This window comes from Artemia sp. Qi Xiang Cuo, chromosome 16 (assembly GCF_049724085.1).
Source record: "Artemia sp. Qi Xiang Cuo chromosome 16, ASM4972408v1, whole genome shotgun sequence".
In the NCBI taxonomy this organism is placed as follows: domain Eukaryota; kingdom Metazoa; phylum Arthropoda; class Branchiopoda; order Anostraca; family Artemiidae; genus Artemia; species Artemia sp. Qi Xiang Cuo.
The window spans coordinates 22,729,598-22,743,497 of NC_142809.1; the positions used below are offsets into that span (position 1 = coordinate 22,729,598).

The following is a 13,900-nucleotide window of genomic DNA, read 5'->3' on the forward strand; positions in this document are numbered from 1 at the left end:
AGTTACAAGCCTGAGAACATTTGCCTTATTTTCGAAAAAGGGGGGAAAACACCACTTGAAGTCATAGAATCTTTATGAAAATCCCACCATCAGGTTCAGTATATCAGATAATCTTATTGTAGGGATTTAAAGCTCCTATATGCAAAAATATGGAATTTTGTATATTTTTTTTCTGCAAGACAAAAGATCATGGATGTGTGCTTATTTGTTTGTTTTTTCTTCCCAGGGGTGATTGTATCTACCCAGTGGTCCTAAAATATCGTGAGAGGGCATAATCAAACGGAAATCAAAAGTTCTAGTGCCCTTTTTAAGTGACCAAAAAATTGAAGGGCAACTAGGCCCCCTCCCACGCTCATGATTTCCCCCAAAGTTACCAGATTAAAATTTTGAGATAGCCACTTTGTTCAGTATAGTTGGAAAATCTAATAACTATGTTTGTAGGTGTAAAATGACTTGCCACAGTCCTCAGGGAAAGGGCTTCAAGTTGTGAACTTTGTCCATTGTTTACCTATAGTATTTTTCATTGGGAAGTATACAGCCATTTTTTTTCGGGGGGGGAGGGGGCTTGTGCTTGGGGTAGATTTGTAAGGGGAGAATCTTCCTTTGGGAGGGAAATTTCTGATGAGTGAATATTCTAGGAGAAACGTTACACTGGGGAGTTTTGACAGAATTACTTTACGAAATTCTTTTTAATTGTCTTACATTCTTTTTGCCAAATTTTTTATATGGCGATATTCCAGGGGAATTATCCAGGGACTTTTATCTGTGTGTTTTGTTTCCTGGGAAATAATTTCCAAGGAAGGGGGCATTTATGGAGTGATCAAGAAACTGATTATAGATTAAAGTCTTAATCCAATGAAAAAATGCTAAGGAGAATTTTTCAGGGTGATTCATATGCAAACCATTTTACATAGAGGGGCGGGGTATTCTCAGTGAGGAAGGAACTGTCTGGAGGGAATTTGATGGGGGGGGGGTGCACTTTACATTGGATGAAATTTCCACAAAGGAGTTTTCCGTGAGGAAGGGGGGGGTATATTTCATAGAGGGTGAGCCAAGTTCACCAACATTATTTAAAAAACAAACAGAAATTATGCCATATGTGAGGGGTTGCTCCCTCCTCAATACCTTATTCTTTACACTATAGTTTGACTGTTATATTAGAATAGGAAGGGTTAGAATAGGATTGTTTAATTAGAATAGGAAGCTTTTTTAAAAGTGCCTACAGCTTTAGCGTAAAGAGCAAGGTATCGAGGAGGGGGCGACCCTTCATATCCAGAATAAATCTGCCAAAATTAATATACAAATTACGTTTTAATTTTTCATGCACGGTGAGCCAAAATCAGAACCTGCATTAATTGAAAAACATTCAGAAATTAAATAAAAAACAAGTTTTTTAACTGAAAGTAAGGAGCAACATTAAAACTTAAAACAAACAGTAATGATTCTGTATATGAAAGGGGCTATCCCCTCCTCAACGCCTCACTCTTTACGCTAAATTTTGACTCTTTTTCACCACTCTACTTTTTAAAACAATACAAAACTTTAGCGCAAAGAGCGAGGCGTTGAGGATGGGACAACCCCTTTCATCCACGGAATAACTGCAGTTGTTTTTAAGTTTTAATGCCGGTCCTTACTTGAAGTTAAAAAAAACTTGTTTTTTTTTATTTAATTTCCTAAAGACAATACTTTTTTCAACACATGAAGAACCGTGTATATTGCAATTGGATATGTCTAATTTATATGTGAAGCACCACAACAGACTAAAATTAACGAACAAGAGAGCAGTGAAGAATTATGGTATAAAAATAAATATTTGGCAGGGATAGTCACTAGGGATAAATCACTAGGGGTGGCACCATGATTGGGTGATTTTCGGAGATTCGGGGAACCAAATTTTTTCGGAGTGACACATAGATTTTCGGGGAAATCCCCGAAAATTTGGGGATAGTGCAAGCCCTGCTTGATTCCTAATCAGGAAAATCGAAATACTTAACCACACGAGAAAAGAAAAGCTCCGACTTTGTGGTTGACGCAATAAAGAATTACAGCAAAATTAATTCAAAGTCAGCCGAATGCCACTGCCTCTGCCCGTGGTGGAGCGCCGGCGGCATTGCGACACTTCGGCGGTAGTCAACCGTGCCTCTCGTTGGCGGCGTTCGGTCGATGTGCCGGCGTGGTGCTGGGGTCTAGATAAATTACAGTCTCAGAAGATATTTTAAAGCTCCTTTGTCGACTTCTCCCCAACCTGTGAAGGTTTAAATTATCTATGAAGACAATATTCCTGTAATAATGCAGAAAAAATTGAGATTCTGCTTTTCTTGCACTAAGGACTTTCGTAATGGACTTCCTTGGGTTTAAGCCCTTTAATGAGATTAGGTAATATATATATCCAGGTGAAATATAGCCTACATATTTTCAAGGGCATAGACATTTTCAATATTATGTACCCCTGCAAAGTCCTTTGACCTGGATCAAAAGGAGGAAGAAAATAAAACAAAAATAAAAACTCCACTGTGTTCAAAACCAAATTCAATTTTTTTTTATAAATTGAAGTGCTGTTTTACTTATAAATGTTACAAATCTTACAAGTAGGGAAAGAGTGGAGGTATGGGACTTAGGAAACATTCACAGACCCTTATGGATGCTTCAGGCTTATTTCTGAAAGTTCTGTTCCTCTGGTACAACTTTTTCCAACTCAGATGAGCCTGAAGCTCCCAGTGAGAGTGATTGAATGAATGTGGAACTATTTCATACTGTGCTATTTTTGAACCTGTGCTCTTACTTCAGCTACTATTCCACCATTCAATTATCTATATGTATTAAATTAAAATAAAGACTGGGTTTAAAAACTGATTGTATGTGTGTTTTTTATATATTTTTTTTTATTCTTTATTCTCATCTCATCAATGTAAACAGAACAATTCAAAAAGGGAAGTGGATCAGCTGAAGGAGGGCAGGGATGAAACCCAAAAAAGGACATTTTGTCCACTGTTTCACTGGGAGGGAGGGTTTGTTAGATTGGTCCCAAGGAATTAAACTCTCCCTATGTTGATATGTATTGAATCATTTTATCATATATTACTTTTTCAGTTATGGCTGATTGTCCTCACACAATTGGTGTTGAATTTGGAACTAGAATAATAGAAGTGGCTGGACAGAAAATAAAACTCCAAATTTGGGACACTGCTGGACAAGAAAGATTCAGAGCTGTCACAAGGTGAGTCTTTTAACAATTTGGTTCTTTAAACAAGTCTTTTAACATTTCTCTTTCTCCTGTTCTCTAAAGATTTTGTGATTAAGATACAAACAAGTTTCTTTATCCATACAAAATCTACTGAAAATATCTGAACTGTAGTCACAGAGCTCAAAGAATTTAAAGATTTTCTTTAAGAAGTTCAAGATCTTATTTTTCAAAGAAATCATTATTTTGGGGACTAAAAATGGTGCCAGTGGTGCAGTCTTTAGGAAGCCACAGTTGAGCAGCCAACTACCATCACTAAAGCTGGCAGATACTAAAATTTTCCTATTACTAGTGAGTGTGATGTAAGGCAAAGTAAATTTAAGAAGGAACAAAGGTATGGGTTATATTACCAAATACCTAATGAGAAGAGTTCTTTGACTAGACATAGGAATATTCCCTATCCCTGCTGGGGGTAGACCCTGGCGCCGTCCCGGCGGATTGACCGAACACCGCCGACGACAGGCCCGGTCAAACGCCGCCGGCGTGCCGCAGGCGCGCCGCCGCCGGCAGAGGTGGCGGTGTTCGGTCGACTTCAAATTAATTTTGCAGCAATTCTTTGTTACGTCAACCGCAAAGTCGGAGGTTTTCTTTCTCGTGTGGTTTAGTATTTCGATTTTCCTGATTAGAAATCAAGCAGGGCTTGCACTATCCCTGAATTTTCGAGTATTTCCCCGAAAATCTATGCGTCACTCCGAAAAAAAATTTGGTTTCCCCAATCCCCGAAAATCACACAATCACGGTGCCACCCCTAGTGATTTATCACCAGTGACTTTTCCTGCCAAATATTACTTTGTATACCATAATTCTTCACTACTCTCTTGTTCATTAATTTTCGTCTCTTTTGTTACTTTGCATAAAAACCAGACAGATGCAATATGCAATTGCAAATATTGCAATTTACACAGTTCTTCATATGTTGACAAAAAAAAGTATCGTCCTTATGAAATGAGTTTAAATCATTTCGAATGCAGTTTCCCAATTGCTATTTTTTACATCATTCTTAGTCAAGAATTTGCAGATTTTTTTTTTTTTTTGCTGTTTTTTGATAAGATTTTCTTAATGTTTAATACTAAATTGTTGAACGCCTGATAGAAAATAAAATCTTATTTTTGAAACATTTTTACCCAGTGATAGTACCTTTATTTTATTTTTTTTTTTATTGAAAGCAGGAATGCCAAAAAGTTTAAAAGTTTACAAAAATTAACAAGATTTTCGTGAGTTATACTTGATATAGCACTTGCAGGGTTTTATCGTCCAAAGAGAAAGGGACAAATGCGTCCAACCCATTTTTTTTTCTTATTGATGAAACGGGTTTACTTTGAAACGGGTTTTCTTATTGATGAAATGGGTTTACTTTGAAAACATTCATTCATAAGTACCAGGCAGATTCACACTAAAACAAATTGGTGTGACGAAAGCGATATCGACATCCCCATCAAACGTTGCGCTCGAGTGACAATGGCGCCCTTGGTCCAGTGCCCAAGTTACATTAAAAGGCTAGGTCTTAATAAAAGCTTTCAATTTGGGAGGTCCAAGGAAGAGTCTTTGACAGTCTTATGACCTCAGGGTACTAGATGTTGCAACGTTCTTACGTATCTACAGTGGTTTAAAAAATTTGATCACCCCACAAATGATTACCAAAAATATGCACAAATACAACAAATGTAGCATTTGGAATATTATAACACTTTTTTCAAAGCTTTGAAGAAAAGCAAAAAAAGCTAAATACCCCTAACTACACTTGAAAGCTATTTTAAAAAGAAACTCTTTGGAGATTTCCATGGAAATGACCATAGCAGAAGCTTTGAGCCTGGGTGGGGATCAAAGAGGAATCTTTGAATATTTTGACCACGGGTGACTTCTTGTTGCGACTTTCTTAAATTTGGTAATTTTTGCAAGCATTAGGAAATCAAAGCTTAAACTCAATAGCTGATACTAAGTGTCCTAACATGCTGCTTGGATTAAAAGTGACGAACTAGGATGAAAATCTCAATATCTTCCTGGAGCTACTTTTGTCTGCATATTATTTCATTTAATTACATTTAAAACGGACGAGCTTTTCATTTTTTACCTAATAAAATAGCTGGCACTTTATTTTTCTTCATAAAGAATAAACCATAAAGTGTTTGTTGTTTCACTGTAATTGAAGTGTTCTCATGTGAATTGTTCATCATGTATTTTTAAGTTTGATAAATTTACTCCTTTTAAATGCAGTTTATAATTTGACTGATATTAGGTATTTATCAGTTTATATTTTTATTTATTTTATCCAATAAAGGAGGAAGCCATATAATTTGGAATGAATCCCCAAAATAAAAAATGAATAATATCCAAAAGAGCAGCCAAAAGCAATAAAAAAAGCAGCAGTTCAGCCTTAGCCTACATGACATATATTCTATAAAGAGCCAAAAAAAAACTTTAAAATGTATTTTTTTAAATTTGTTATTAAAAACCACTTTTTAATACAAGAAGAGTTTTTAGGAATCCAAAATAGCAAAAAAAAAAAAAAATCAATATCAAAGTCACCCATTTCAACTGTTTTAAAGGTGAAACAATAGATACAGGCAAAGAGCATTATGAAAAAATTAAGCTTCTAAGTTCAAAGTTATTGTCAAAGTTTTTACCCGGATAAATGACGAATTTTGTGATACGGTATTTGAAGTTTTGTATGCAGTAATGCTTGATGAAAAAAACTACTAATTTTGATAATTATTTATGTTAAGAATACATAGCTAATAGATACTTCAACTACTCGTATTATGCAAGGGTTCTGAAACGCCACAGCCATTTCGTTTCTACCAGATTTCTACTTCTCTTGATGAATAACGAAGAAGACCAGTTTCCATCGGCATCCCCACCAAACGTTGCGCTCGAGTGACAAAGGCACCCTTGGTCCAGTCCCCAAGTTACATTAAAAGGCCAGGTCATGATAAAAGCTTTCAATTTGGGAGGTCCAAGGAAGAGTCTTTGACAGTTTTATGACCTCAGGGTACTAGATGTTGCAACGTTCTTACGTATCTACAGTGGTTCAAAACAATTCGATCACCCTACAAATGATTACCAAAAATATGCACAAATATAACAAATATAACATGTGGAATATTATAACACTTTTTTCAAAGCTTTGAAGAAAAGCAAAAAAGGCTAAATACCCCTAACTACACTTGAAAGCTATTTTAAAAAGAAACTCTTTGGAGATTTCCATGGAAATGACCATAGCGGAAGCTTTGAGCCTGGGTGGGGATGAAAGAGGAGTCTGAGTATTTTGACCACAGGTGACTTTTTGTTGCGACTTTCTTAAATTTGGTAATTCTTGCGAGCATTTGGAAATCAAAGCTTCAACTCAATAACTGATACTAAGTGTCCTAACATGTTGCTTGGATTAAAAGTGACGAACTAGGATGAAAATCTCAACATCTTCCTGGAGCTACTTTTGTCTGCATATTATCTCATTTAATTACACTTAAAACGGATGACCTTTTCGTTTTTTACCTATTAAAATAGCTGGCACTTTATTTTTCTTCATAAAGAATAAACCATAAAGTGTTTGTTGTTTCACTGTAATTGAAGTGTTCTCATGTGAAGTGTTCATCATGTATCTTTCAATTTGATAAATTTACTCCTTTTAGATGCAGTTTTTAATTTGACTGATAATAGGTATTTATCAGCTTATATTTTTATTTATTTTATCCAATAAAGGAGGAAGCCATATAATTTGGAATGAATTCCCAAAAGCAAAAATTAATAATATCCAAAAGAGCAGCCAAAAGCAATAAAAAAGCAGCAGTTCAGCCTTAGCCTACATGACATATATTCTATAAAGAACCCAAAAACAACTTTAAAATGCATTTTTTTTTAAATTGTTATTAAAAACCTGTTTTTAATATAAGAAGGCTTTTTAGGAATCCAAAAGAGCAAAAAAAAAACCCAATCAATATCAAAGTTGCCCATTTCAACTGTTTTAAAGGTGACACAACAGATATAGGCAAAGGGCATTATGAAACAATTAAGCTTCTAAGTTCAAAGTTATATTCAAAGTTTTTACCCAGATAACTGACGAATTTTGTGATACGGTATTTGAAGTTTTGTATGCAGTAATGCTTGATGAAAAAAACTACTAATTTTGATAATTATTTATGTTAAGAATACATAGCTAATATATACTTCAACTACACGTATTATGCAAGGGTTCTGAAACGCCACAGCCATTTCGTTTCTACCAGATTTCTACTTCTCTTGATGAATGACGAAGAAGACCAGTTTCCAGCCAGCGACTTGTGAATTTTTGAACTCATGAATAGGCTTGAATCTGTTGTAAATTTAAGCTGTGATTTTAGAAAGACTGATGAAAACATTAATGTTTGCGGTCAACATTGATCACGCCGGCGGCCCGCCGCCGACATCTTACCGGTGGCCCGCCGCCGACACCTTACCGGCGGCGTGGCGCGGTGTGCTGTTTTTGGCCCCGCCGCCGCCGGTCTTCCCTCATTGGCGCGGCGCCGGGGTCTAACTGGGGGTTGGTGTTTCCGGAAAGTTGTCTTGCCAGATTTGTCCTTGTTCTAACTGCTCAACTGGGCTAGGAAGGGCCACAAGAAGGGATAAAAAGGAAATAGGAACTTTTTGGGAGGTAGTTAAGAGGGAAGTTCTCAACATATTTGGGCAAAAAGCTTGCATGGCTACATACCTTTCTCCAAGTTCTTAATGACGAAAAAGCTCATACGTTTTATTCAGGCTCATAAATATTCATAATTAAGGGGGGGGGGAATAGTAAATTTTATATTTTGCTTGCAGCAACTAAAAGTCACTTACAGCTCATAAATATCCAGGGACGGATCTAGAGCAAAATCTTGGGGGGGGGGGGGAATGTGACAAAGGTGCAAATAATTGACCAACTGTCAAATTTATTGTAAAAAAGAGTAAAAAAAAAGAAAAAACAGGAAAAGAGGGTGTCAGAAAAAAATATTGGGGGGTCCTCCAGCCCCCCTCCCCTGGATCCGCCAGTATAAATATCCGTAATTAAAGGGAAAAAATCATAAATTTTAATTTTGCTTGTCACCAACTAAAAGTCACATACAGCTGTTTTTTTTCCTATATAAAGTAAAAGATGGCAAATGTGAAAGTTTTTTTATACTGAAAAGGGACAAATTTCCAGACCTTGTCTGCTCTCGTTTATATCTGGTTAATGGATTTCCTGCTATTTTTACCGTATACTTTCAAAATACATTGCTAAAAACACTATATGTAGACATTTGACCTAGTTTTCAAAAATATGTAAAAAATACAGTTGTGACCTGGCATTTGAGCAACAAAATTTTTTTGGCACCAAAATGTTCAGAAAAATTCGCTTTATGACATGTCCTAAAATTTCCGTGCAGAAATACCCTTCTTCAGGGAATGGGGGGGGGGTCTTGAATTTAAATTTTCTGCAATATTTTTTGGATTAAAAGTTTGTTTCCTATTAATTCAAGTCTGTGGAGACCAAAAATGACATCAGAATTGCGAAATTCCATCACTTAGTACCCTATATGAGGTCAAAGGGGGGGGGAGGGTTAAAGCACACTTTTTTGCTACTGGCCTACTTCTGTTTTTAATGGTGCTTTGCAATTTCACGCCTGTGAACTGAAATGTGAAGTAGTATTTGGCCTCTCTATGATCTATGAGTATCAATCTGATTTCATATGTGTTTGTGAGGGGGGGGGGGGTAATTTAATTTACAACAATATTTTCTTACTTGAAGTTTCTTCCTTTTTTTTCAGGGCTAAAGAGTGCAAATCTGAACAGAAACTTTTTTTTATATTCTCTTTAAGGTCTGTCTTGATTATCCCAATCTTATTTTCACCCCACTCTTTAGCACTGGTGGGGGAGGGGGTTGATGAAAACATCAGAAGATTGCCATATTTAAATTCGCTCCTGGGTTTGATAAATTTGATTATTATCTTCTTCTTTAATTAAAAAAAAAATATTATTTTGATTTTAATTATTTAAAAAAAAAAAATCATGGAATTTGATATCTAAAGCAAAAAAGACCAAACAAAAACACTTCAATAACAACTTTGTTTTCGATTACTATAACTATTACTATAACTTTGAAAGAATCACAACTTTGTTCTGATTAAAAGCTATTGAATAAAACACACATTTCAGCTTAATCACATGGATATAAATCATAATGGGCCAAAGAAATACAGAGGCAGCTTGTTCCATGGCACTAGCTACAAGCAATAGTGCACAAAAGGTCACTCACTCTTTTTGCAAGTGCATTGAAGCCGCCGTGCAAAAAGTGGGGTAGCAAAGTAGCTATGTTACTTGGCAGTTTTCAAATTTGTTGGCAGATTTTATCTGCAAATACCATTTATACATATAAAAATAATTTTTGCTCAAAGAAAAGCTGTCAAAACACAAGTTGTGCTCCGCCATGCCAAAAGTGGGGTAGCATAGTAACAATGCTACTTGGCAGTTTTCATGGCCTAGTGAAATTAGTTGGCAGAGGTTGTCTGAAAATACCATTTTTACATACAAGAATAATTTTTGCTTAAAGAAAAGCTGTCAAAACACAAGTTATGCTCTGCCATGCAAAAAAAGGGGTAGCATAGTAGCAATGCTACTTGGCAGTTTTCATGGCCTAGTAAAATTTGTTGGCAGATTTTGTCTGAAAATACCATTTTTACATATAAAAATAATTTTTGCTTAAAGAAAAGCTGTCAAAACACAAGTTATGCTCTGCCATGCTAAAGTGGGGTAGCATAGCAGCAATGCTACTTGGCAGTTTTCATGGCCTAGTAAAATTTGTTGGTAGATTTTGTCCGAAAATACCCTTTTTACATATAAAAATAATTTTCGCTCAAAGAAAAGCTGTCAAAACACAAGTTATGCTCTGCCTTGCTAAAGTGCGGTAGCATAGTAGAATAAAAGCGACTCGAGGCCAAGAACCTTAAGTGCATTGTCATAAGTAGTGAAGGCCTGACCCAGCATAATCTTACAAGCTCATAGTTGGATAGCTTTGATATCTTGACACATCCCAGCACTCAACTGTACACTAGGGCCCCACACTGGGCACGCATATTCAATGATAGGCAGGGTATAAGTCTTGAAGGCTAGCTTCATGGAATTCACACTGAACCCGAACCGCTTCTTGGTAATCAGTGACTGCAGCGCTGCATACCCTTTTCGCACAAGGTCACTTACGTGGCTGTTGAACTTCGCTGCAAAAACCTTCTTCCATCAAGCTCAATCATCCCACTCTACAAGTCTTGCATCAGATCCATAGCTGAATATGGATGCCCGCTATTTGCTGGTGCGCCAAAAACGCCTTTGGCACCACTTCAGAAGATTCGGAATAGGGCAAATAGGGCGGGCTACGCCTCTACACATGAATTGCTCCAGCCTCTAAATGAAAGGTTTGATGTAGCGTCGATGGCTGTTTTCTACAAGTACATGAATTCGCCTCCTTCAGACGAGCTCTCTCGAATTGTGCCCCCTTTGTCCAGCCGACAAGGCAGACACGAGGGCACATAGCTCGGTCCAATTATCTAAAGGAGGATATGCCGAAAACTGAGTACTTGAGGAACAGCTTCATCCGGCGTTGCACTTCTATCTGGAACGATCTTCCTGGTAATATTATCCCTGGAAATCCCTCTGTTGACACCTTCAAAGGAAGGTTAAATAGACATTTGAAATCTCGAGGCCATTGAAAGAGGTAAATGAATAGCGGCATATCAGATACTTTGAAGTACCTGGCGCCGTGAATATTGGAAAAAAAAAAAATTAAAAAAATAAAAAAATGTACGAGAATAACACTGCAGTGGTTAAGGTAGGACATGAGGTTAGCAGCTGGTTTTGTATTAAATCAGGAGTTAAGCAGGGCTGTGTTCTATCCCCCTTTATATGGATTATTTTTATGGACTTAAGGAGCACAGGAAAGGAGTCTTAAGGAGCACAGGAAAGGCAATGGGAGACCACGGAATCAAATGGGGAGGAAAAAGTTCTGGACTTAGATTATGCTGATGATTTAATCATCCTAGATGAAAGTGTGAGCAAAATGAATGAAGTTTTAGAGGTTTTGCGAGTTCAGGGTGCTAGAATAGTTTTGAAAATTAATGTTAAGAAGACTAAGTCACTAAGGCTAGGAATAAGTGAATATGAAAAGGTGACGTTGGGTAATGAAAAGATTGATCAGGCGGACAGCTTCACTTACCTTGGTAGTATTATTAGTTAAGATGGTGGGAGCTGTGAGGATGTTAAAAGTAGAATAGCCAAGGCTCAGGGTGTTTTTTCACAGTTAAAAAAAAGTTTGGAAAAATAGGAAGATAAGTCTGCAAACCATGATTAGAATATTAGAAGCTACAGGGATGACAGTGGTCAAATATGGCTCTGAAGCATGGACGCTCCGAAAAGCGGATGAAGATCTGCTAGATGTTTTCTAGAGAAATTGCTTAAAGATTGTTCTTGGTACCCGGCTGACTGACCATATTTCAAACAATAGGCTATACGAAAAATGTGGTTAAATACCGCTCTCTAGGGCTATAATGAAAGAAAGGTTAAGGTGGCTAGGGCACGCTGTGTGGAAGAAGGATGATAGATTGCCAAAGATTGTTCTTTTCGGCCAACCGTCTTGGGCTAAACGGAAAGCAGGTCGTCCTCGTCTGAGGTGGGAGGACGTCATAAAGAAAGATTTAAAGGAAATGGGAACTTCGTGGGCGGGTGTAAAAAGGGAGGCTTTGAATAGATTGTGGTGGAGGAGGAGCGTGCGTAGCTGTGTTGGGCTCAGGCGGCTTGGTGCTGCGGTGAGTTGTTGTTAGTAGTAGTAGTAGTTGGGTATGCATTATTTTTATAATACAAATAGCATTGGAGTGTACACCTCCATTCACAAAGTAACACCAGTAAGCTATATACAGTATACTTCAGACTTTGAATACTATACTCCAGTAGCAATATTAGAGTAAATATGATACAGTACTTTTGATAAAATGGTACATATAATATTATGCAGTATGATTATTACTGCCACTGAATTGGATTACATTGTTAATTGTGACTCAGAAAAACTATGGATATTTCTAACTGCAAGCTATACTAAGTTACCTTTGTTACTTTCCTGCAAATTTTACGTATAAAGATATTTTTTGCTCAAATCAAAGCTGTCAAAACATAATTTGTGATGCTAAAGTGTCGGCAGCTTTTGGAATTTTGCTACTGGCAGCATTGGAACTTTTTGCACACCTGAATTGAAGGTTATCACAGTCAGCTTTACAGCTGCACTTTTCACTTTGAGAAGGCTTTCAGGAGCAGGTGGTATATCAGTCATAATGGGTTTATAACCGTTTGACTGAAGTGTCCAGCCCCAGTCTTCAGGTGCTAGAGCTGTTGACGAGCACAACCATTTCATCATTTGAAAACATGCATTTATTGGTACTTTGCAGCAGTAGGTGTTTGCAGTAAGCGTTTAGGGTGGACAAAACACCATGACGCATTGGCTACTTTTGATATGAACAGACAGTGTTGTAGTTCAGGTAAGGATTGGTCGGATTTGTCTCTTTATAAGCATAAAAGAGCCTTTTCGCCTGCCGCAATCAGTTCTTCCTTGCTCGCTGAAAAGCAGTAAAACATTTGACTGGCTTCAAAAGACCTGGCATCAGCTGTGGCATTCAGTTCTGAAGTGTTGCCAACAGGCGTGGACGAACAACAGTGACTTTGTAACCTCGGATGTTAGCTTCATCTTCAAGAAGCTGTTGTCAAAAATCTTTGTAGGGTCAGCAGGAACTCCAGCCTGGAAATAAAGAAGTACTTGCTTGGGTTTTGCATAGTGTATCAGCAAGACCAACAATAATTATTTCAAAAAATCTGAAAAGAGAACTACAGCTGTATTTGGCCCAGGCGACTTGGTTCTGCCATGAATTTTTAGCAGAACTATTAATATAACCTCTTTGATTGTATAATTTATTATTGTCTATGAGCATCAAGGCTATTTAAGGCTATTTAATATAGTTCTGTTCCACTTGCTATCTGCTTGTTGATTTTTCCGATTAGTCACTTGCATTAGTGCATCTGTAAAAAAAAAAAGTGTGGGAAATACTAATGTTTTTTTATCATTAAAGAATAAATGTTCTCTTTGGAAAAAAAATCCGAAGCCAAAACTACTGTTACTACTACTAACAACTAAACCATAGCACCAAGCCGCCTGAGGTCAACACAGCTACGCACACTCCTGCATCCCAATCTGTACAAAACCTTTCTCTTTACACCTAGCATTCCTCCATTCCTCCACCCTCCATTCCAAGTTCCTATTTCCCTTAAATCTTTCTTCACGACATCCTCCCACCTCAACCACGGACCACCTGCTTTCTGTTTAGCCCTAGACGGTTGCCCGAAAAAGACAACCTTTGGCAATCTTTCATCCTTCATCTGAACATGCCCTAGCCATCTCAACCTTTCTCTCATTATAGCCCTAGAAAGTGGGATTGAATCGCACTTTTCGTACATGCTACTGCTTGAAATACTGTCAGTCAGTTGGGTACCCACAACAATCCATAAACAATTTCTCGGGAAAACATCTAGTAAATCTTCTTCTGTTGTTGGAGCGCCCATGCTTCAGGGCCATTTATGGCCACTGTTATCACTTTAGCTTCCAATATTCTAATCTTGCTTCGCAGACTTATCTTC

General features: G+C 37.3%; 1 protein-coding gene across 1 annotated transcript in view; it reads left to right on the forward strand.

Annotated features, from left to right (window-relative positions):
- The window catches only part of Rab14 (RAS oncogene family member Rab14), a 49,714-nt gene that overhangs the window by 8,995 nt on the left and 26,819 nt on the right, over nt 1-13,900 (forward strand). The window contains exon 2 of the mRNA XM_089102288.1: nt 3,091-3,217. Coding sequence (XP_088958414.1) covers nt 3,091-3,217 — 127 coding nt within the window. The remainder of the gene's footprint in view (nt 1-3,090; nt 3,218-13,900) is intronic.